This window comes from Canis lupus, chromosome 12 (genome assembly GCF_003254725.2).
Source record: "Canis lupus dingo isolate Sandy chromosome 12, ASM325472v2, whole genome shotgun sequence".
Classification (NCBI taxonomy): Eukaryota; Metazoa; Chordata; class Mammalia; order Carnivora; family Canidae; genus Canis; species Canis lupus.
Window position 1 is genome coordinate 32,770,348 of NC_064254.1, and position 26,084 is coordinate 32,796,431.

Genomic DNA, 26,084 nt, shown 5'->3' on the forward strand with positions numbered 1-26,084 from the left:
GTTCTTGATTGTTGATAAGGATCCCCCGCTGTGCTTACTTAGGAGCCCTCTGGCTAATATTCCTCTTTCTCCTATAGAGAACCCCTTCTGGAATAGAGTTGTTAATACCATAAAAGTGACTATAAAATCTAGTCAAGTAGTGGGCTTTCTCAACCCAAGGTTGCAGTAAATGAAAAATGTGAAAAATTTGAAATGAAGTATAAATATTGAGTTCTGACATGGGAGGAATAAACTGAGTAAGTAAAAAGTATAATTATTTGGATCTTTGAAAAGCTTTATATGAAATAATCTGATTCATCTAGGTTCTGGGAAAGACTCAGAAACAGTTTGCTGTTGGCCTTGCTGTGGGAAATAGATCTTTTAGTTTTTAGAGTTTTTCAACTTAAATTAGAAATGATTTAAACATGCAAAAGTGCAGCATTCTTGCAGTTTCCTTTCTCCTGTAGTTTCATTCCCAATTAACTGCAGCCCTACCTATGGGTAGTTTATAGCATTCAAGGCAGGTAAAAACTTATATGTTATTTCCTGTATTTCTCATACCAGATAGCTCTAACAATTCAATAGTGAATCATGACCCTATCACTTTTGAGTCATACAGGCCAGAAGATAAAGATAACACAGTCTAAATAAAGTAGGATTGTATGTCTGAATTATCTGAAAATGGTTTTCCACCCTCCACTTCAGAGTTTGCTTTTGAGATTTGGCTTTTCCTAGTTGGTTCCCAAATAAGACAGTAAGAAAACAAACCGTCCTCACTACTGATAAATAAACATCGTACTGGGATCAGTTTGGGAGATCAGAACACTGCTTATGAAAAGATTCCTCACATTTCTTATATCTCTTCATGAATCAGAAAAGAGAGTTTATTGAGTTCTGTGCTAGATGCCCTGGAGGAATTTTGCAAAGTAGAAAACAGTGGAGATCCTAATACTTACTGTTGGAGATTCAACCCAACCTTGGCACTCTTAATTTGTCTTAGTTCAATTATCACCTCTCAGGATGATTCCCAAATCTATAACCTACACCTGCATTCTTTCCTGGTCCACTTTCCACAACTACCCCCTGGACCTATCCTCCCAGATTTCTTTATTTCTTTAGTTCAGTATGTCCAAAGCAAAACCCTTCTTTCCTCTCACATCTGCTTCTCTTCCTGCGTTTGCTGTTTTCTATCTGTGGTGAGTACCTACCTCACTTTGTTCCTGAGCTTTGCCCGGGCCTCAAACTTGTAATTTTTGTTAACTCTTGTTTCTCTCTTGTATCTTGCTTCTGTCCCATGTTATTTCTCATAGCTGCCCATCTTTTATATTCCCATGGTATTAACCTAAGCTCCAGCCCTCCTTGCTTCTGCCTAGATGGATAGAGTAGCTCCTAACTGAATTCCTGTCTCTAATCTCTCCTCTCCAGATAACATGTCCTACATTAATCTGTTAATCTCCAAATGTCCACTGTCAGTCTTCTGCTTAAAAAGAATTGCTGACTCCCCAGTGGCTATAGGAGGATGTCCTGACACCCCTAACTTGCCCTTCACAGTCTCTTACAATCTCATCTGACTTTCTTTCCAACTCCATTTCTCTTGTTCAGAATCCTGTGTTTTACCCATACCAACTTGCTGGTCCTTTTAATTGTGCCTTTACTTTTACCTCTATCTTATTCTGAAATAGCCTCTTCCATTTCTTTTGATCTGGATCTTGTCTAAAATATGCCAATAATGATCTTGCAAATAATTAAGTGCAGAATTAAATATACACTAAAGTTTAAGAACTTGAGCTCTAGAACAGGACTGCCTGAGATCAAACCCTGGCTGCACCACTTAATTGCTGTGTCAAGATATTTTACCTTGCCCTACCTCAATTTCCATATCTAGAATGTGCGGACTATATTAGTGCCTGATCCCTAGCTGTGGTGAGGTAAATGAGTTAAAGCTCTGAGAATAGTATCTCATGCACATAAGATATTCTATAAATGTTAGATAGTAGTTGTGAACAAATCACTTTTGTCTTCATTTCCAGGGTTTTACCTATGAAGAAATCTTTACATAGATATCAAAAAGTTTAACTAGGAATATGTGTAAATAACATATCTCTATATTTGTAGAGATGAAAAAACATACTTCACTTATGTTTATATAAAATAAAGAACCTGTACTCAGGTATAATAAAGAAGTTATTAGGGACAGTTTCAACAAAGGCAAAGTATATAGTATAAGATAATGAATCCCCATGTATGTACCAGCTGGCTTCAACTGGTATGGACATGGCCAGTCTTGTTCCAGCTAGACCCTATCCTATGTTATATTGAGGCAATTCTAGACAGCATATGCTTCATCAGTTCAGTATGCATCTAAATGACAAGAGCTTTTCATACATAATTATTACACCATTATCACACTTAAAATTTTAACAATTTCTTAGTGTCATTATTCATTGGATATTCAGATTTCCAATAAGATCATAAAAGCTATAACATTTCTTTAACGATTTGCTTTCATCAGTGTCCAAATAAAGCACACAAATTCCAGTTGGTTGCTATGCTTTTGAGGGTCTATTTATCTGTAATATTCTTCTCTATCCCTCCGTCATTTTGTTGTTTGTTTTCATTATATTACTTGTTGTGGAAGCCATGTTGTTTGTTTTAAGGAATTTTCCAGTCTGGATTTGCTGATTACATTTCCATGGAGTAGTTTAATATGTTTCTATCTTCTCTGTGTTTGCTTTCAATGGTAGTTAGATCAGATTTAGGTATGTTTTTGGCAAGACTATAAGTTCTGTCAGAAGCAATAAAATGTCTGGATATTTTTCTGTGATGATAGCAGCCATTGGTCATCAATACCATATCCATTAATTCATTTAAGGTTGTAAAATATTTTAATTTTATTCCCTCTCCATTTATTAGCTATAATATTTTTATAAGGAGGAACTTCACCTCACCTACTCTCTGATTACCCAGTGGTATGGTTCACATATGCATATATATTTTTTATATGACTTGAGAGTAAGTTACTTAAATCACAGCCCTTTAATCCTAAATATTTCATTATGTATTTTCTCTTATTCTTTTATATATTCTCTTAACCACAGTATAGTTATAAGTTTCATAAGCTTATATCAATTCATTATATATTTTTATCTTAATAAAAATAAGTAACATTTATGGGCAGTTTATAAACACCTTTCACAGGCAACATCTCAAAATAATTCCAAGAGATAGACAGTATTATTAGGCCAAGTTGATTGATAAGAAAACTGAAGCTTAGAAAGATTGTGATTTTACTGATGTTAAATACTTTGCTCTTTACATCTTGCTAGCTGTAATTGAGTGAGACCTCCTAGAAAATTTTATGGAAGATTTAATGTCAAAACAAGCAAAGAAGAAACCTCTCTGGTCCTTGCATCCTAGTCAGAGAAAGAACAAATCACTGGACCTAGCAGTTGAGATTTGCCTGTGGTGACTGTGGAGAGTTTCCTCCTAGATCTGTAATTCTCACTGGGTCCTGGGCAGCAGCTGCAATAGACTGAACTGTGTCTCCCAGATGAGAATAAGGTTTCATCACCTTTCTTCATCAGCAAAATGAAATAAAATGACAAATTTTGAAAAGGGCCTGAAATACCATTGCAAACATTGCTATAATTCAGAAAATTTTACATTAGTACACAGATGATTTGGCAGTTTTGAGAATTCATTCTAGTTGTGGCACTGGTTTCAAATCAGCCTGAGAAACTGTCATTTAAAATGCCATTATTTTACTCAAAATGCCTCCCGATGATATTTCATTCACAAGACATTTGTGGGAGACCTACTATTTACCTCTGACTGTGCATCTGAGAATGGGTAGACCAGTCACATGATTTTGAGGAATGGGCCTGTATTAGCATATCTCACATCCTGCCCATTCTCATGCCCTGCCCATGCTTTTTCCATCTCCTCAGATATCACCTTAGGCCCAGCTTCCCCAAGAAGACATCCTCTTGGTATATCACATTACCCAGGATTTATTTCTGCTATGTTGTGTCCTTCCTTTTTAAAATCAAATGTTCTCTTTCTCTGACTGACTTATTTCACTTAGCATTATTATATTCTCTAGGTCCATCCAGTACCACTTGATTACACTCATATGTGTAATTTAATTTAAACAAGCAAAAGGGGGAAAATAAGAAAGAAAGAGAAAGCAAGAAAGAGTAATTATAGAGAACAAACTGATGGTTGCCAGAGTGAGGGGTGTGGGGGAGTGATGGGTTGAAATAGGTGATGGGAATTAAGGAGGGCTCTTGTCATAAAGATGTATGGAAGTGTTGTCACTATATTATACCCTTGAAACTAATATTACACTATATGTTAACTATACTGGAATTAAGATAGAAACTTAAATAAAAAATAACAAAATTTTAAAAATAAGAATGAGGAAAAAGCAAATCAGGTATTCTCCCTCCACCTCTTTCTCCCCTCAACTAATCTGAAAATACCTTATGTCTTATTTGTCATTCCTAATGTAGTGACCACAATTTTAAGCAAAGTGGAAAAGGATAGGCTACAGGTTACCATCTTGCCAACATGATACATTGAAAACATTTCAATGGATACATTAGTTGACTGTTAGTATCTATAGAACTCATGACAACAGTTCTTTGAATGTCTCCTTTGTCCCTGTAACGCAAAATCAATTTCTGTGAAGCTTGGAAGTTCTGGCACTACCTTAGCAATTCTTAAAGGTTTCACCTTCTACAAAAGAGTCTTGAATTCTAGACTCTGTATGAATATCAATTGAGTGGCTTTCCTGTTAGCAAGTAGCTAAGTTGGTAGACAAGACTAGGAAAACTTAATAGTGGATGACTTGAATGAACTTATATAAAATCGTCTGTTTGTTTAACAAGGATTATCCCATCAGTTAGTTAGCAAATCAAAGATAAGATCATTTGTTGGTTATTTTGAGCTCCAAGGATCTTCTAAATTCTTTAATTATACTAACATTTTTGCACCTAAAATTATTCTAAGTAATGGAAGATTAACAAGATCTTGGAAATGGTTTGTGACACATCAGTGAGAATATTTCTTAAAAGAGGATATGCTCTTCATATATGAAAATTGAACCGCATTAAATTTATATTCTATAATTATTTATCTGCATTTTTAGTTGCTAAAGGAAATTGATATAAGCTGATTCTGTAGAAGTTATTTTACTAGATTAAGTTTTTTCTCACCCTTGGAGAGATAACTTAATTAGGTTTATGTCACAAATGCAATTAGGTGAGTAATCTTGATTCTAATCCATTTAGATAAAAGAATTTTGAACAATTTGTGACATAAATTCATTTATCAAGACAATCTCTTTGAGACTTTAAAAGCAGAGGCATTTCTCTCAACACAAAGTTGTCTCAGCCTTTATCTCTGTTCATCTTAATGGCCTTATGGAGTCTGATTTTAAAAGAACCTGGGTAAATGCACCTTACATATAAATTATTTTATCTCTAGCAGTGTAATAATACTAATTAGATAGGTTTAGAAGTTATTTGCTTTTATCAGTTAAAAATTCAAGAGGTCAGTAATGGCAAAGATTCACACAGCTATAGAGACAGATGTGTGATTAGACTCAAGCCTCCTGTTTCCAAGCACCAGATTCTGTTCACTAGATCACAGTTAGAACCTTATGCTCTGGCTTGAAGGTTTTTGAAAATCTATCATGTTTCTTAGCCTATATTTAGCTTCCAGAAACATAATCCATAAACATGGCACTTCTGTGTCATCATCTTATCAATAACAACAAAACATTAAATTGATATGTATTGTGAGATATAGTACAATAATAAATCTTAATCACGGATATCCTTTAAGTTACAAAAGGATTTTTTATTTAGAAAAGGCCTGTTTTATAACTGTTTTCTTTAGTTAATCTATATATGTGATTAGTAGTATACTATATACATATTTTTAAAATTTTCAAATTTACAACATTTATGCAAAGGGGCTTTGCTTAAAATGATATTCCTTAACTTATTGATTCTTAACAGTAATAGAAAACAAAGCATTTTAATGATTTAAAGTATTGAAAAACTCACTATATCATAAATGTATGTGAAACATTTAAACCTTTATCATTTACAAAAGAAATGTTTAAATTGTTTCTAATCTGTATCAGGTAGATTTACTTTCATACCAATAGACCAGAGAATAACACAAATCAGATAGTTTCTACACTAAAACTTATTTTGTTAAAAGTTTGCACTTACATATAATACATATATATATTAGTATTATATATGTAACATATATATAGCATAAAATATATATATATATAGGATAGAAGGATAACTGGTAAACTATACACATATATAGGAGAAACCTAAACAATCCCAGCAAAAAGAAAAATAAAAAAAAAGATGAGAAAGACTATAAGAATAAATGTTCTCTCCAACCTACCTACAGATTGATCAGAAAAGGTTAGAAGTCCTATCCATTTGAAGTGCTAGAACATAACTTCTATCCAAACCACTGGATGATGACTATGCTATCCAGACACAGTAGTGATCCTAAGGAAGCCAGTTTATGTGAGTCCCAGCAGGAGGGGAGAGAGATAAACACCAGCCAAACACTTCCCAAATTTGATGAAAAAATATTAGTATATTCATCCCAGATAGGATAAACATAAAGAGAACCACATCTAGCCAAACTGCTGAAAATCAAAGGAAATAGTAAATTTTGAAGCATCAGGAGAAAAACATTTCATCATGTGCACGGAATCACAATAAGAACAATGGCTAATGTCTCTTTAGAAACAGTGAAGAATAGAAGCAATAGAATGACATACTCAAAAAGAAATTGTCAATTAAGAACTCTATATCCAGTGAAACTATCTTTCACATATGAAGGCAAAAAGAAAGATATTTCCAGATAACAAAAAATAAAATGAGTTCTTTGCTAGCAGACATGACCCACATGAGTTTCTAAATGAAGTCTTTCAGGCTGAAATATCCATAGGAAGGAACAAAAAGCCCTGGAAATTATAAATATATGGGTCAATGTAAAAAATGCTGATAGATATTCACATATAGATATATAATATATAGAGTATATTCTCTTAATTTCTTTAAAAGCCTATTTTTAAAGGAAAACTTTAACACTGTACTATTAGGTTTATAACAAAGGGATGTAACATACACATCATATATAATGTATATGACAGCAGTAGTACACAGAAAGGGGAAGGTAATGGAGCTAAAGTTGACAGTCTACTGAAATTAAGTCAGCGTTAATTGGAATAGGTGGTGATAAGTTAAAAATGCATATTGTAAATGCTAGAGCAATTACTTTTTTTAAAAATCTTAAAGACTATTCAGAAAACTAAAATAGTACGGTAAAAATGTCTTTTGAACAAAATGAAGGCAGTAATGAAAGAACAAAGGAATGAAAAAGATATGAGACTTAGAAACCAGATAACAAAGTAGAAATTTCTGTCTAACCCAATGTCGCAAAGGATTTCTTCTTTGTTCTACAGTTTTTAGTTTTGCATTTTACATTTGAGTCTAAAATCTATCCAAGTTAATTTTCATTTTTACACAGATATCCACCATACCGAAAATTACATTAAATGTGATCTTTTTTTTTTAATTTTTTTTATTGGTGTTCAATTTACCAACATACAGAATAACCCCCAGTGCCCGTCACCCAATCACTCCCACCCCCCGCCCTCCTCCCCTTCCACCACCCCTAGTTCGTTTCCCAGAGTTAGCAGTCTTTATGTTCTGTCTCCCGTTCTGATATTTCCCACACATTTCTTCTCCCTTCCCTTAAAGTCATATAGAGGTACAAATGACCTGGTAAAGCCAAAGCAATTCTGAAAACAAGCAACCAAACAAAACCTGAAGGACTAATATTGCCTGATTTCAACATTTATCATAAACTAACAAGAAAGTTTACTGTTCACAAAAGGATAGACAAATAGACCAATGGAAAAGAACAGAATCCAAAAATAACCCTACCATATATGATAACTTATTTTCAAGAGAGATACAAAAATAATTCAGCAGATAGTATATAGTTTTTTTCAACAAAACTCCTGAAACAATTAGGTATTCATGTAAAAATTTTTTAATCCATATCTCTCACATTATCTATAACATTTACATTTATCCATTTATATTTGTCTATTTATAAATAACTAAATGTGTTTGTAAACTTAGATACAACACTAAAAGGAGAATTCATAAAAGAAAAAGTTAATATATTAGGGTTTACCAAGTCCCTATGAGATCAAAGTGAACAAATAATTTGAGATAATAAGAAGAGTTCTTTGACCCTGTGAAAGTCACATATATCATCTGAGTTGATGATTTATCATCAATAAAGGGGGATGAAAATACCCATTTGTAAGGTTATTGCTAGAATTAAAATGAACCCTTATTATGTATAGCACTTGGCACAGAGTCTGGCATATAATAAGATGTATATTACAGAAGCTAGTATATTATTGATAGTATCTATTGAAATATCTACCTGTATTGTGGATTCATTCAAACTCTATAAAAGGGTTTCATTAGTTACCTAATGTAGTATTTTGAATACCAAAACACAATTCTGTTTGGAAGAACATTAACTTTTGGAATAATTCTGAAATTAGAATTCACCAAAGAATGGGTATTAGAAAAATCTTAAATGTAATCTAATTTCCATTTATCCTCTTTCCTTTGCTTGAGATTGCATTTAAGTTTGCATCAGACCAGAATGATTTATTGTATTTTCAAAGAAACTTCTAGAAATGTTCTTTTGGCTTTGTTTTTTAATCTTTTTTGCTTTTGAAATTATCCAAACACTGAGAAACAATCCTAATGCATTTACTTTCTAACAACCTCTGATGTCAAATCAGTTTTCTTTAATTCTAGTTTAAGTCTTTAATGCTGTAGTTTTCTTTTTACGCACATTCTACTCAGTGGAGAAGAAGAGAACAGCTGGTCACTATTGTCAAAGTTCTTTTGTTTGGGACTTATTAAGTATGCAACTCTTGAATTTCTTTCTTTTTCCTGTCTGCATACACAACTCCCACTGGTTTTTTTGGAGGATGGTAGAATTTGCAATGTAGAGGCCTTAAAACTCACCTAGTGCTAGCGTATAACCTGATGAATTGATACCAGTTAAAATATTAATCGTCAAGTAGCATTTCTTTTATATTCCTTGTAATGAATGGCCTGCTTTATTTATGCTCAGTTACCAATTGGATATTATTCTTTTTCTTATAAATGATAAAAGCTCTTTGCATTTTAGTGATGTTAACTACTAAGCCACCACATAATACTTTTTCCCATCTTGTAATTTGCCTTTTAGTTTAGTTTATAATATTTTTGCCTTATCAGTCTATAATTAATATTTTGTCAAATATGTTTTTCCTATTCTCAATTTCTTCTTTTGGTTTCACACTTAGAGTCACCTTACTCATCATGAGCTCTGAGCTATGTTCACTTGTATTTTTTTCTGTTCCTTTAATATTTTTAAGTGAGCTCTTTAACCCATCCAGAATTAGCTTCAGTGCAGGATTGCACATTTAATCCTAGTGAAGTTCATGTTGTTTATTACAACACATTGCTTCAGTCTGTTGTAACATTCCATATCATGAGTCTGTTGCATATATAATGATGGTGTGTAATATATCAGTGGTCCTCAACTGGAGGCAATTTTACTTTCAATGGAAAATTGGCACTATCTAGAGATGTTTTTATTTGCCAGGACTGAGGGTAGACAGGGTAGAGAGAGACTGAGTAGAAGCCAGGGATGAGGTTAAATATCCTACAATATACAGGATAGCCCTCATAACAAAGAATTGTCAATAATGTCAAGATGAAGAGACCTTAATAGATGAGGGAGAGGGAAAAATCCATTGGTTACTATTCTTCTCCCAGTTACCTATTCCCCAATAGTAGTATTGCCAAAGCCATGTTTCTGTTTCCTATTCTGAGGAACACTGGAAGAGACTTTGCCTCCTGCTTGGCAGAAATCCAGATATACTCTGCATTTTTAAATCATCTCTGGACTATTTCAAAAACAAATGAGCTGAATCATTTTAGAGTTTTAGAGCAGAGACCCTCGAGCCATGTTGCCTGAGCTGAAGCAGGTTCTGCCTCTCAGTAGCTGTGTGACCCCAAGCAACTTATATAGCCTCTCTGTCTTCAGTTTCCTCATCTGTAAAATGAGAGTAATAGTCCTATACTTATCCTGGATTGTCACAGAATTACAAGATGCTTAAAGGAATGTTTAACACGTAGTAAACATGACTGGATTTGTTAACAATGATAGTAGAGTGAATAACTTGGTTTTTGTGAGCCTTATTTGATCACAGTGACCTGCACTTGCTTTTTTATATAATTATACTTTTAAAAATCCATTGCAGACTTTTGGGAGTGATCACATGAAGCAGCATGTTTCTTCCGTAGCCTTCTGCTACATCTCTTATCCTCTTCCTGTGCAGCATAAACCCCATCAGATGATCAACTCTGTTCTGTCTATACATATTCTTAACTTTTATTACCACTGTCAAGCTTGCAGATTTCTTTATAAGCATTTATCTCTTTAATATGTAGAGTTGCTTATTTTTTTCTCCTATGTAAACCATTAATTTTGAATAAAGATGATATTCATTTTTAGTTACATTCTGAAAGTTGATGATATATCCATAGAATTATACTTGTCTCTATGTGCCAGAAATTTCAATGCATGCTATTAATGTGTACTGAATGCATTTTGTGTCATCATGAAGACACCATGTTGTTTCTTATTCTGCTTTCTAGATGATATTTTCTTCTGTGTATTTCTGATCCTCTTAATTCCCATTTTGCTTTTTTGTCATATATAACATCCTCTGGAATAGCACTGTTCAATGGAATTTTCTGTAATCATAGAAGTGTTCCAATCTGCACAGTCCAATAGTATAGGCACCATTCAGCACTTAAATGTGACTAGGACAACTGAAGAGCTGAGTTTTAAATTTTATTTAATCTTAATTAATTTAAAGGTAAATAGTCACATGTGGTTGGTGGCTACAACCTTGAACAGCACAGATCTAGACTATTTCCTCACCCTTCCATTTTCAGTTTAAAATTTTCAGCTTTATTTTAACTTGAACCTATTCCAATGTGTTTGTATATACTTTCATTTATCTTACATATTATATATATTATGTTCTAGTTATTAAGTTATTTTTGCTTCATATCCTGTGTTTTCAATAGTATAATAATACATAGTCATAGATTATTTCAATATCATAATAATACATAGTCTTAGATGAATACATAGTCTTAGATCTAGTAATATATAGTCTTAGAGTGAATAATGTATTTTCTCATAAAGTTAGATACTTGCTTTCCCTTAGGCTTTTTTTTAATGTATAAAATAATAGTATTCACTACAAGAAAAAAATGAAGGGAAAGGAACAACAGAATAAAGAAGAGAATAAAAATGATCCTAGTGACACAAAGCAGAGATTACTACAAACACTACCACATATACACACACTGTGTTATATGACAGACCTAGCAACTTGGATGAGTTCTTTATATGCATAATATATTATTTTATTTTTTAGCATTTTATTGATTATACAGATAATACATGTTTGTTTTAAAAAATTAAAAAACAAGAATATAGTGAAGGAAAAAAATCACCAATAATCACAGAACCCATAGATTAATTACTTCTATTGTTCTGGTTTGTCTTCTTACAGTATTGTTTCTAAGACCCATCATAGGTGGATACATAAGTTGGTGGACAAGTAGGTAGGTAGATAGTTAGGTAAATAAGTATTTAATTGGTTTTGAATTATGCTACAGATGTGCAGAATTTGCCAATAAAAGTATACATATTTCAGATGATAAAAATATATGTCACTATGGGTATGTATCATAAACAATTGGTATTAATGACATAAATATATGTCACTATCGGTATGTATCATAAACAATTGGTCATTTTGAGCATTTATAACTTTAAATTAATAAAATAGATATTTGTTAACATTAATTCATTAAATTTGTCAGTTCCTTAATTGTATCATACTTTTCATATCATAAGAATTTTCCTGTAGTATAAAGTAAAATTCATAAACATAATTTTAACAGCTGTATTATAGTCCATTATATCTAAATACTATAATTTATTTAATCAGTTCCCTTTTATTGGACATTTAGGATATTTCTCCTTCTTACTGCTATAAATAGCATTCCACTCTACAATTTAGTGCCTAAAACTTTTCATGTCTGATTATTTCCCTAGGATACATTCTTAGAAGCAGAATTACTGGGCCAAATTAAATGAACAGATTTAAGACTCTTGATATATTTTGCCAAATTGCCTTCCAGAAAGTTCTTTGTTGCTTATAGAAGAAAATAAATAATCCTTGTTCTATTTCTACCCTTTAATCATTTTTATACAGCTTTTCTTTGAACCTTTAAACTTGTCTTTGGTTTTAGGACTCAGAATTGTTTTTTTAATAAATGTTTCAGGGGATTAGCAAAGTAATCACATTGTTATAAATGCCCCGACAAGGTAACTCTCTTGTTTTTTTCTTAGTAAAGGTTCTCAGAATATAACATTTTTCATTGTATAAATTGTTTCTTTCTAGGGTGAACAAGGAGAAAAAGGAGATCCAGGTCCGGCTGGCATTAATGGACAAAATGTAAGCCTAACTTGTTTTTCTAATACTCTGTTTACATTTTGCCACAGAAATATTTTGACTATCTAAGGGTATGAAGACTTTACTATCTATGGAAGAACTGGCCACAATCAAGGCAAAATCAAGAATCAAGGCAGTTTTTTACATGGTTCCATGTTCTTAGTGTCATCATGGGTTGTCCTTTGGGTTTATATATTTCATATTGTGTCATCTTTAACAGAGATTTCTTTTTTTATTGTTTCTGGATTGCATTTTTTCTTGTCTTCCTTTGTCTTTTTTCTTCTTACATACATTATCATGTGGTCTGTGTTCTTACCCATGGTTACTCTTCATCTTTTTTTCTTTGTGTCACTCTTCTTCTTAAATCAAAGTTCCATCTACTAAAGGATCTGCATGGGTGGGATTGCAATGATGAAAAGAAAAGGAGAAGGGGAGGGGAGACTTGTATCTCTGTGTTACTCCTTTTCCACCACACCAGGTCATCGGCCTCAGGGATACTATTGCCTGTAACATTCTGATGTTCTAGCATCTCTTCTTTCCCTTAAAATGACAATCCCCACCCCACCCCCACCCCCTGAGCTTTACTTTGATTCTTATGGTAAAATTTGAAGATTACCCCAAATCTGGGTTTTTCTCTGAAATATATACTAATCCTCTGGTCATCAAAATCACCATTTACTGTAGATATTCTAACCTTACTGGGGAAAGTGACCACCATGAGAGTTACTTTTTCCCAGTTTTCTTTTTCACTTTCGTAAAAATGTTTTAGAAAGTTCTGAGAGGCTACACTATTTGCTTTATAGATAAAAGAAAAGGAAACTAGATTTGGTCCCCTAATGCCTTCGAGGCATATGAAATATGAAACCCATCTTGTATGCAGTAGATCACTACTACTTTGTGGACAAAGAAGGATACCTGGGTGTGGAGAAGAAATACCCCAAAAAGGAAAAAAGGGTTAACCCCAGGAATTAACCCTATAGTCAACACTGGATTGAAGTTCTGACCCCTCACAGCTTTCCTCTCTTATTACTTCCTGAGGAGCCCCGTTCATATATTTTATATGACTCTCATTCTTATTCCTTTCCCCTTTGAAGTGATTATTCTATATGAGAGGAAGGGAACTGGTACCTAGGGCTTGTAGCTGGAGGAATCTCTGCAATCTTCTCTAGTTCTTTACAATGCATCAAGACATTGAATGTCACACCTGTTGGCCCATACACTTAAACAGAGCATCTGATTCATCTCCCTTCCCCACCAGTGGAAGTACCTGGTATCATAGTAAGAGTTCTGGTGTTGAAACCCAGAGCCCACCATGTCCAGTTCTGTCACTAGCTAAGAAAATCACTTCTATGTGTGTAGAGAATGGGCTTAGAATGTAAGGTCGCCATCACTATAATGTCCTATAATTTTATTTAAAAAAGATATTTTTAACATTACAAACTTAAAGAGCAGCACACAAACTTGATGAAAGTTGAAGCATCCATTCAGGTTATTGGAATTCATTCCTACTGCATATAAGGAAATGAAGGAATAACAAAACAATACAGCTGGAGCCAGAGTATGGAAAGTGCTGTATTTGAGGATGTTTGCCCTCTTTCCTCTGAACAGTGGGGAGACGTCATCCAAGCTGTGCTTAAATGAAGATTAGCTTTACTGTGTGTTGTGTAAAATGGATAAAATTCAGACCTTTGCCTATATTTGTTTTTCTATTATATTCTTCATGAGAGCAAAGATCATTTCTTGGATTCCCTAGTACTTAGTAAATATTTTCAGAGTAAGTTCCCAGTAATTATTTGCCAAATTGTAATTTTAAAAACTGAGAAAGTATTATAATAGTCTAAAATATAAGTAATTAGAGCCTAAAGGAGGATAACAGAGATGGAAAGGAATGCATAGATAGTATTATTACAATGTAAAACATATGCAATTTGGCACTTGATAGCATTGAAAACTCAAAAATAGCTCAAGATTTTGATCGTTCATTATGGGAAGGATATTATCTTGTGAAAAGTTTAGGAGTATTGAAGGAAATTAAATTAATGATAGTGTTACAAAAGATAACCAAGTTGCATGTATGTGGGCTTCCTGAGATAGAGACACAAAACAAAGATTTTTATAATTTCATTAAGATAACATTGGAATTGAAATAGTGAGGGACTTATCCAAACACATGAATAAAACTGGAGATTTGAGGGGTTGGAAACTGAAATCTATTTACATTAACTTAGAGATTTGGAAATTTTTCTTAAGTAAGGCCTTTTAGAAATAATTAATTGATAAACACATATATTTGCATGCCTACTACATCCCAAATGATTGGCAGCCATTGTAGGAGTTCTAAACCTGAATAAGACCAAACTGTTAAGAGAGTATGTAGTGTAGTGGGCAGTGATGTAGGAAACGCTGTTAAGGATCAACACCAATGGCCAAGAAAGAATTCTTGAGGCATCTTTGATGCAAAACGGTGGTTTTATTAAAGCACAGATACAGGACCTGTGGGCAGAAAGACCTGCACTGAGGTCTTGAGGAGTGGCCCAGTATATACTTCCAAAGTGGGAGGAGGTTAGGGATATTGTAGGTCTCTAAGGAGTTTTGGAAGCAAGGATCTCAGGACCTTGAGGAGGCTAGCTATTGTTGAGAAAAGGTCATTTATTACCACCTAATAAAATCTTAGTCATGAGACCCTTCAAATGTATATTGGTGGGCCATATGCTTGGAGGATGATTACTAGCATGTATTTTGGGGGTTTAGAGATAAAGGAAATTTCTAAAGGAATTTTTATATGTTAAAGTAGACTTACAGGATCCTGGGGATCAGGCTAAGATTGTCTTTTGCCCTTAGCCGAGTATTAACATCAAGGTAGTTGAGTCCCTAGAGGAAAGTTACTCTGCCTGTTTGAAAGACTTGTGAATGGGCTGTAGGTAGTAAGGACATTTAATAAATTTTCTTCTGCCTTTTTTTTCCCCACATCAGGCAGTGCAACCTTTCTTTGAGAAGGATCTTGGAAGGGTTCTTAGCATGCCCCCAATCACAGAGTTGTCATTTCTTTAGCACCATCATTGTTTAATGTAGCTCATTAGATACATCATAAAACAGGATAAAGCATATTAACTTTTCTCACTTGGTTACTTAATTAATATGTAGATGATATTCCTTTCCTTGATTTTGCCAAAGATATTCAGGAGTCATGACTAAGGAGAAATAATAAAAAGCAATGAAAATTCTCCTTTTCTCCCTCTACTATCACTAGGAATAAAGAATCAAATGCTCTGCTATTACATCATTAGTGGCGGTATTGTTAATATTGTGTTATTATTCATGAACCATTTTCACGAGGAATTTGAATTTTTTTAAAAGATTGATTGATTGATTGATTCATGATAGACACAGAGATTGAGAAAGAATCAGAAACACAGGAGGAGGGAGAAGTGGGCTCTATGCCGGGAGCCCTATGTGAGACTCGATCCCGGGACTCCAGGATCGCACCCTGGGCCAAAGGCAGGCGCCAAACCACTGGGCCACCCAGGGATCCCCAGGAATTTGAAATTTGATCCTTATTCTTGCTTTATGGACTAGCTATAGCAGGAGGTGATAGCATCTCTATTTTCAGAGGCAAGAAATAAAGGCCTGGGAAATTAAGCCACTTTTTTTTTTTTTTTTTTTTTTTTTTAGAAAATGGTAAAATCAGCTTTTAACCCTATATGTTTGACTGAAAAGTCTCTTGCTTTCCCACTAAGTCATGCCACACTTGTCATTGCCTATTTTTCAGTGGTAAAATAAACTGACCGTGCAAATTAAAATCATTCAGCATTTATGACAGTTCACTCTGACTTTCAATAAGCACAGGTACACATTCTTAAGGAATGAAGGGCATTATAATAGTGATTTCAATTTGAATTAAAGTCAAGCCATGATGGAGATTTTAACTTCAGAAACATTCTGTTAGAATGCAGAGTGAATAAACTCAATGGGCCAGCTCACTCCAGCTACTTTCCAAGTCAAAGAAAATTGGAAGAATCTAATATTCCTACTAAATGAATTCAAGAGTCCTTTTTAATGGTCTTTATTCTTGCATATTACAAATATCTTGATGTAAATCTATCTTTTAATAATTTCTTCAGTGCTAGCTTTTTCAAAACCTGAGCAAGCTCACTCTGGAAAATGTAAACCTAATTTACAATGAAATATTCAACGGTTCAGGCTTTCTCAATGTGACATTATTGGCATTTGGGGTAAGACAATTTTTTGTCATGTGGAACTGTCTGGTAAGAGCAGAATGTTTAGCATCCCTAAGGCACACCAACTAATGTAGCAGTTCTTAATCATTAGGACAAAAAAAAATTGCTCTGATATCTTTTTAAATGCATCCTTGGCAGTGTATGTGTTTGTAAACATTGGATTGTTCTCCAAGGTTTTGGAGTATTGGACTAAAGTTATTGGACTTAATACATACTCATATTTCCCTTATAGTTTAAGTAATGCAAACTAAACATATTAAAATTGTCAAAAAATTGAATTGCTAGAATTTAGCCTTTAAAATACAAGACTTCAATTTTACACACATTTGCATTTATAGTTAAATGATTTTGATTGTGACCTACTATGAACTATATTCAACAATTGCATATTAGAACAGACTTGAGAGGGAGTCTTATAAAGTTGTTAATGTAACCTTTAAAGACAGACTTCCTGAGCTCAGATCTCAGCTCTGCCACTGCCTAACTGGCATGCTACTTGGAACATTACTTATTCCCTCTGTGCCTCACTTTTTTCATTTGCACAATGGGATGGTAATATTAATAGCACTTCAGGGCTTTTTTGTGTGTTTGTGTTTGAGGGTAAACATGGTTATCATGCATAAAGCATTTAGAACAGTGTGTTGCATATAGTAAGAGCTATAAAATTTTTTTAAAGATTTTATTTACTCATGAGACGGGGGGGGGGGGGGGCAGGGAGGCAGAGGCAGAGGGAGAAGCAGGCTCCCTGCTCAATGGGGAGCCTGACGGGGATTAGATCCCAAGGCCGAGCATTAGGCAGACTCTTAACCAACTGAGTCACCCAGGCACCCAGGAGCTATATAAACATTTACTATCATTTGAAACCGGATTAAATAAAATACATTTATCTCTAATAGAAATATCACTTCATTTGTTTGTTTTGTGGGGTTATATAATTAGAAAAGTAAATTTCAATCATTGAATTTAGACTCTTCCTCTGCATCTTTATTATTGTCTTTCAAACATTCCTTATCAGAAATACAGCATCTGATGTTTCTAAAATAATCATATTAATCTCCTTATACCAATGCAATCTGTATTATTAAATACAAAAATGTAGAAATCCCAAAGCTGAGCTATCAGCTAGCAACAGCTGGTGCCATTGCTAGGAAACAAGACACAATCAGTGGGAAGAGGAGGCAAAGAATTAATTGATGGGTCAAAAATTTTTTGACCAATATTATTTTGTATCTTCTGATTTTAAAGATACTACATTCCAGTAAAATTAATTTCATAGTCTGCCTGCTTTTATAATTCTAAATATAATACTGTCCTTCAGCTTTCATCTTACCTTTAGATAAGAGTTCCTGTTTCCACATAACATACTGAGTCAACTACTGTGCTTTTGAGAATCTTTATATACATGATTTTGTTGAGAACTTTGATAATAGATTCCCGTCTTATTCAATATTGAATTCATAGTCTGTTCCATTTGATTCTTTATGCTTTATGGTGAGTGCTACATCTTTTTCTCCCCAGTACTCAATAACCGTTGATAGCAGCACCAGTGTGACATGAGGAGAAAAATTGCACTTGAGAAAAGCATTACTGATCTGTTTCTCAGGGCCTATTATGATGCCCTGGCCTTAAAAACATTGTACTTTGTCACAAGAGGACATGAGTTACATGGGCCCACTTCAATGGCCATAAAAGTAGAAGCTTGATAAATGCAGTACTTCTCAATTGCATTTTATCCTATGTGAGTTAAAGCACAGTGGTACCATATCCATCAAACTGAGTACAAACCTGAACAGAACAAACTATTAATTATCCCTTAAACCTGGACTTGAAAAGTAAAAGCAACATTTATTAAGTACCTACCATGTACTAAGTGTTTTTATAACCTATGATTCTCAGAACAACCCTTCAAAGTAACTAGTATTTATACCTATTTAATAGGAAAGTTTGAACAACTTAGGATTTTGCGTAAAATACCACTCTTTTCCTGACTCTCCTGAAATGCCACATTTCTGAATCTTGAGTGCCTCCAATGAAATTAGGCTTCCCTGAAAACTGTTCCCTTCACACTTGCTACACTTCCATAATAATATTCAATATTTACATCAGCTTGTAGTTGGTGACATTATTCCCCTACCCTTCCCCCACCCTACCATTTCTTGGTTGATTGAACCAGGGATGGTTACGCTGATTCACTGGTCAATAAATTCTTCCCAGATGTTGCAGTGAGGGTTAGTTTGTCAGGCAAGAATATTGAACAAAAATTTAATGTATTATTTTATGCCAAAAAATAATATTTTATAACGTGATGTGTGATGATTATGAGTCATAGTAGTAACTGGAACACCAGTGTACCCAGAACTCAGTATAACCCCATGCCCCACCATAGAGTTAACCATTTTCTTGAATGTTATGTTTAACGTTGTCTTTTTTAAAAAAATAACATTTTCATATTCATATGTTCATAAAGTATAGTTTAGTCTTATATATTTATAGATATTCATTAATATTTGTTGAATGAATGCTGTCTTTCTTAGCCATTTCTTCTTCATGTGTCTTTCTCTGCATACTGTTATACCAGGAAGCAGAAAGAAAATCTCTTTTTAAATAAACTTCTCAGCCCAGTAAATGGTACAGCCTCCTATCAATTAAGTCTTGACACCTCCTTTTCTTTGCTCCCTCTTCCAACAAATCTGTATGTCTTACTTCCCAGTATGTACAGCTTCTGACCACTCCTCTCCATTTCCAGTATCACCACCTTATCCCAACCACCCTACTCTTTTTTGCCTGGAAAACTATGGCAACCCCTTTTCTGCTTCAATCTTGCTGCCTACAGTCTATTTTCACATTGTAGCCAAAGTGATTTTTTTTTTTTTTTTGGAAGAAAGTCACATGTCATTTCTCTGCTTGAAACATTTAAGTAGTTTCCCATTCCATTTAGAACAAAACCCATCCTCCTTACCATGGCCTGCAATTCTCTATGTGTACTGACCTTTGTCTAAACTTGACTTGATCTCCTGTTTCTTGTCTGTGTGCTTATGACATTCTGTTCACTCTGGGAGCTTTGGTGTTTGCTATGCCTTCTAACCTCAATGCTTTCCTCCCAGATCTTTGCATGGCAGGATCCTCTGAAACAATAAATGTCTCCACACAGAAGCTGGTTCTGATCACCCCAACTGAAATAGCAGCTCTCTCCCTCTCATTTTTATCATATTCAGCCTACTGTCCTATTTATCATCAGTCACCCTCTTCTTATGAGTTCCATGGGAGCAGGAATCTTGACCCTGTTAGGCAAAAATTATTCTCACACTTATTAAAATGGTAAGGGGATCCCTGGGTAGCTCAGCAGTTTAGTGCCACCTTCAGCCCAGAGCGTGACCCTGCATGGAGCCTGCTTCTCCCTCTGCCTGTGTCTCTACCTCTCTCTCTCTCTGTGTCTTTCATGAATAAATAAATAAATAAATCTTAAAATAAAATAAAATAAAATAAAATAAAATAAAATAAAATAAAATGGTAAGGAGGATTTTTTGTTCAAACCTATTGGAATAGGGGTATTGCAGTAGGGGAGAAAAATTGAGATAAACTCCAAATACAACAAGGACAGGTGAGGATGTATAGCCAATGGAGTGACCGGCTCAGTGAATGGGAAATTGCTAAGAGCAGACCTCAGGGGCAGGAGGATTCTTGACAAACTGACCTAATAGGATTCTTGCTAAAGGCAGGTCACTTACACAACAAAGATAGAGCATGAGGAACTTGATCTGATATAAGGGTGGGGGATTCTTTCTAAACTGACTTAACATGATTCTTGCTAAAACTGGGCTAAGCAGGCCAAAGGCAGAACTTAACAACAGCCAAGGTTGAAGCCTGATCCAGCAGAGGACTCAGAAGAGTCTGACTAAAGTTTGGTCAAGGAGAGAGTCTTTGTCAACCTCTTGTTTTTGTATTTCTAAGTAGCACTATCCAATAGAAATAGAATCTATTGAATATAATACTTATATGGTATATTTGTAAATATGATATTATTTCAAGATAAATATATTTTCCAGTAGCCATCTTAAGAAAAGTAAAAAGAAACAGGTGAAACTAATTTTAATAACATCCAAAATATAAATACCCAAAATATTATCACTTTAATGTATAATCAGTATGAAAATTATTGAGGTATTTTACATTTTTTGTACTAAATATTGAAAACCTAGTATGTTTTACACTCACAGCACATCTCAATTCAGCCTAATCTCATTTTGCTTATTTGGGAAGGAATGGCTATTTCAAATAATAAGAAAATATCACATCTCAAATATGATTTACTTTTTCACTCATCCTTTTTCTATAAAGATTCTGAGGTAACAGTGGAAGGCATATAGCTGTGAGTTTTATCCTGAAAAGTACTTCTACAATTGTGAAGTGTGTTTTGCCAATCAGTAGCTGTTTTCAAACCTTAAAGAATTTTTTTTCTTAAGGCGTAAGGTTACAGTTTTCACATAATCTCTAAAGATTATTTTAAGTATCCAGTTTTCCTTAATTTCTTTAAATTCATCATGGGATTATATATTAAGTAGTTAAAGCTGATAGCATTTGACATTGTTTATTGACTACAAAATGTCAGTGCAGTGATAGATGGATCCCTAGGCCAGGAAAAGTAAGACCTCTAGATATACTGTGCATTGTGTGGCTTCAGAATATTTCTTTTTTCTATTATTGTTCTTCCCTTATCCAATGTGTTAAATCAAGGATGTAGGAAGTTACTTTTTCCTATTCACCACACAGTCAGGATGTGTCTATCTAACTTTCTTTCTGTTTACACTGTGAATACCTTCAACTGTAGAACTGATTTTTCCTCCAGTGAAATCTATTGTAGTATTTCTGAGAGCTGTCATTTCTGAATCCGATCAACTAAATACCCACTGAAGCACCCAAGAACCTAGAATATTCATGAACATAATTATTTGATACTCTATGTCTTATATAGTTTCATTTAATATCTTTATAAATTCGGGTTAAGAAAATTAGGAATTAGTGGACTAAAACATACTTTAAAACAGGAAAGCAACTACATTCTAGTTTCAGGCTGTGAGGGATAGGAAAAGAATATGTCCTTCATTTATATTTCCCCCACAATTAGATTACTTGATAGAGACATAAAAATGCTTTTAATTTAATTCTTGAATTTTTTTGGCAAGCTTTATAAAGGCCAAATCAATGCTAAATCAAAGGTATTTACAACATCCACAAATTTAATCCAAAGTGGATACTTAAAAGCTCATATAGACCTAAATGATGTTCTCCCAGATGGTGAATTAATGTAATTTTAGCAGGAAGCAAAGTTGCACAAATATGCAGTATTCAGGACTCACGCTGATTTAATGTATCTGTACTCACCACAACGCAGATGTTGCTTATCATTTTAGTGCCAGTTGTCTCTGTTTCTCTCTATACTACAAACTGAAGAATGGGATTTGGGAGTTCAGTAAATTATTTTATTTTGTGGCTAATGACTTGTTAGAAATTCAAGCTTTCTGTGAATTGTGTATAGAAATCACATTGGTTGTATTCTTTATATAGGGTTTGAAAGGTGACTTGGGTCCTCATGGTCCACCTGGCCCAAAAGGAGAAAAGGTATTGTATTCTCCCAGAGAAATGCCAGTTTTTCTTAAGAAAACTCTAAAAATGTTTGCACTGACTTTTCATTGATACTATTTAACTGCCAAAAGGTTAATTTTGTTAAAATTAACCAAAGGCTGTTATGTTAAAAGCATCTGAAGAAAAGCCTTTTGGTTCATTTAATTAGTTTGAAGAGACTAAATGCACAACTGCTAGTTGACATTAATTTGTGTTTATAAGATTTCACTTTCTCTCCCTCACTTAACAGCATTAGCTATTCCATTGCCAAATTAGCAACTGTGCCTTGTATCAGGGAATTTTGCCAATAGCACTGAACTGCTACCATAATGGTGAAGCAGGTGGCCTTTGGGGGGAAGGAGGTTAACTTTCTAACTCAGTTTCAGTCTGAATGCTTCATTTCCTACCACTTTTTCTCGCATGCCATTTTATAATGATATATTGGCAGTGACCTTTAAAAGAGATTTAAAAATACTAAAAGGAAGAATCATTTAGAATAAGATCATTGGATGATCTCAATTTAATAACAATTGTACTTGTGGGTGTTTTATTATCTCTATTTTCAGCACATTTGGGAATCCTTGTCTGTCTTCAATATTTACCTCTATGTTAAAGTTGATCTTACAAATTGTCCTCAGTGACCGAGTTAAGCTATGTCAATGTTCCCCAACAAGTATTGGCTATTTTTATTCAATTGTTCCAAAAAGTAATGACTACTCCATGCTGTCTTAACTTTTGAGGTGACTATGTTAGATGAGAAAAGAAAAAGTTACAGAGATAGCCTCAACGTTAGAGCATAGCTCAGAACTTCATGCCACAAAGTTTAAGTTTTCCATCATGTCCACCTAAAAAGCATTATAGTAATAATGCTTGATCTTAATGATTAAGAGTTCTTATTAAATAAATAGGGGTCCTGATACAATAAAGCATATAGGTGACATATAAATGAGAAAACAGTAAACTTTTAGATAAGCCATTTTTTAAAAGATTTTGAAAAGTCTCTCTATGTCCACCTGGTAATTTGTATTCACATAGGTTAGCAAAGCAATTTTCATATTTAAAAATACATAAATATAGGCAAAGCCTCTTGAAATTAATGGCAAATGCAATGTCAATTTAGCAGAGCTTTATAAGAGGCAGTGGGACTGCTTCTTGCAGCTGGAAGGCATGAAGTGGGGAGATACACTTATTTCTGCTGATCCTCATACTAACTTTGTCAGAAAAATTATCTGTCGTGACACTTCCCAGCTGCTCCATTGGCAAGTAACCATATTTGAAAAGATATTCTTTCTAATTTTGGATTAGTAGACAAAAGAATAGAAAATTAGATTATTTTAGCTTTTCCAAACAAGTTTTGCAGAAAGCACGGGGGTGTATAAGGTGATATTTATATCATGAGAGTTAAAGCACGCGATACATTTGTCATCATATGATAGGATACAGACTTCTATCAGATCAAATTCTATTTTTCTTTCAAAATGTGTGTGTGTGTGTGTGTGTGTGTATAGCTTCTATCCATTCAGAAAACTTATAAATAAAATATCCAAAAAGGATTAATAGTGACTGTAATTTTAATCTGTTTTAGGGAGATACAGGACCTCCAGGACCACCAGCCTTAACTGTAAGTATTCCTGAAACCAGAATTCAAAATTGAAATATGTTTTCCTGTTTATTATTCAAAATACATCATGATTAAACCAAAATTTATGCCATAAAATATTTGAAAACTGAAAATGACCTTAGAGTAGATCTAGCTAAACCTCCAGATTTTTAAGATGGGGCATCTGCCCACATCAGTGAAGTACTTAACCTGAGGTCATACCAGTAGTTATTAGAAAAGTCTGGAGGCAGTACCAATCCTGAACAAGATTCTCTACCCTCCATATGGTTCATAATTGTGGCCCTTGAATGTTTGATTATACATTCTTAACATGACATTTAAAGTTAATGGAAGCAGAGACTATTCTACTTATTTTAAAAACTGTAAAAGATGAGCCGCCCAGGTGGCTCAGCAGTTTAGTGCTGTCTTCAGCCCAGGGTGTGATCCTGAAGACCAGGGATTGAGTCCCACGTCAGGCTCCCTGCATGGAGCCTGCTTCTCCCTCTGCCTGTCTCTGCCTCTCTCTCTCTCTCTGTCTCTCATGAATATATAAATAAAATCTTAAAAAAAAAACTGTAAAAGAACAAAATAAACTATAATCCCAATAGGTAAAAAACAGCTACTATTTAAACTGATTGTTACATTCCCCAAAACCTGTCCAAGACCATTGTTTTTTTTCCTATGTAATTTGATTCTGAGATTTACAAATGATAAATGGAGATATTTCAGTAACATATTTATGAGAAAAGTTTCTAATGTGTGCATAATGGGATTGTTCTCAATTAAATGGCTCATCATTTATTAAGCATTTAGTCATAAATATATAATGACTTTATATTTAGATATAATTTACCATTATAGATTTTTTTCATAGGTCATTAAGGACTCTCATTTAACTTAAAGATTTGGTCTAACGATGACTCTAAGTCTAATAGAAAAGAGGAAACTTTCTTAAATAAGGTCATTTGTAGCCTGAGGTCTCTTCAATTTTATGTTGATATTACCTAATGACATAAATTAAGAATTGAAATCATCAGTTTTGAGGCCCGTTCTGATAATAGAAGGTCAGATTTAAAAAGAAATCTTCTAGTATCAAAAAAAATAAATAAATAAAAGAAAAGAAATCTTCTAGTATCTGTGTTGAGCTCTTCCCAGTAAGGCAGCACAGTAATCACAAAGACTGTGTGGCTTTAATAACATTTGTATTTATCTTTGTATTTGAAAATGTCATTCTGAACAATATGTTAATAATGTCTTATACAAATAATTTTTGCAATGCTTACTTAAAGGACAAATATTTCTTCATACATGAAAAATCTAAGGAGTCAAACAGATGATCTAGGAATAACCAAATTCAATTTACAATGGAATTCTGTGCTTGAAGCTTTTATTTTCAAGATGGAAATAAAAACTATTTGAGAAGTTGTTTTAACTACATATTATTCAGCTTTTTTATACTTTGTGGAGTTTATTTTTAAAATTATTTGGCAGTGATTTAGACTTAAACCTGCTCATTTTATCTAAGTCACATGCTTGCTTTTGTTCAACTAAGTTCCACACTCACCCACTCTATTTAGTTATCTGATTTTGTAATCATTTCCAACTTGTGTTTAAAGAGCAAAATGTAGTCAGTCTATGTTTGTCATTTCACCTGATAATGCAAATTTGCTCCCTTACCCAGAAAATTGGATTGGAATATATCTATTTTAAGGAATTATTATTATTGGAGAGGGAGAGAGAAAAAGTGTCCATGTGGGAGTGGGGGTTGGGGGTGGAGGAAGGGAGAGGCAGAGGGAGAAAGAGAATCTTAAGCAGGCTGTACACCCAGTGCAAAGCCCATTGTGGAGCTTAATCTCACAACACTGAGATCATGACCTGAGCCAAAATCAAAGTTGGACACTTAATTGACTGAACCACCCAGGCACTCCTACTTTATGGATTTTTAATGACAGCTAACGTCTTCCTGCCAAGTTGTACC

The 26,084-nt window shown here is 33.9% G+C and overlaps 1 protein-coding gene across 2 annotated transcripts in view; it reads left to right on the forward strand.

The window, feature by feature from the left end:
- The window catches only part of COL19A1 (collagen type XIX alpha 1 chain), a 307,907-nt gene that overhangs the window by 111,201 nt on the left and 170,622 nt on the right, over nucleotides 1–26,084 (forward strand). For both annotated transcript variants that reach the window (XM_025444536.3, XM_025444537.3), the window contains exons 13-15: nucleotides 12,596–12,649; nucleotides 22,450–22,503; nucleotides 24,092–24,127. In XM_025444536.3, coding sequence (XP_025300321.1) covers nucleotides 12,596–12,649; nucleotides 22,450–22,503; nucleotides 24,092–24,127 — 144 coding nt within the window. The remainder of the gene's footprint in view (nucleotides 1–12,595; nucleotides 12,650–22,449; nucleotides 22,504–24,091; nucleotides 24,128–26,084) is intronic.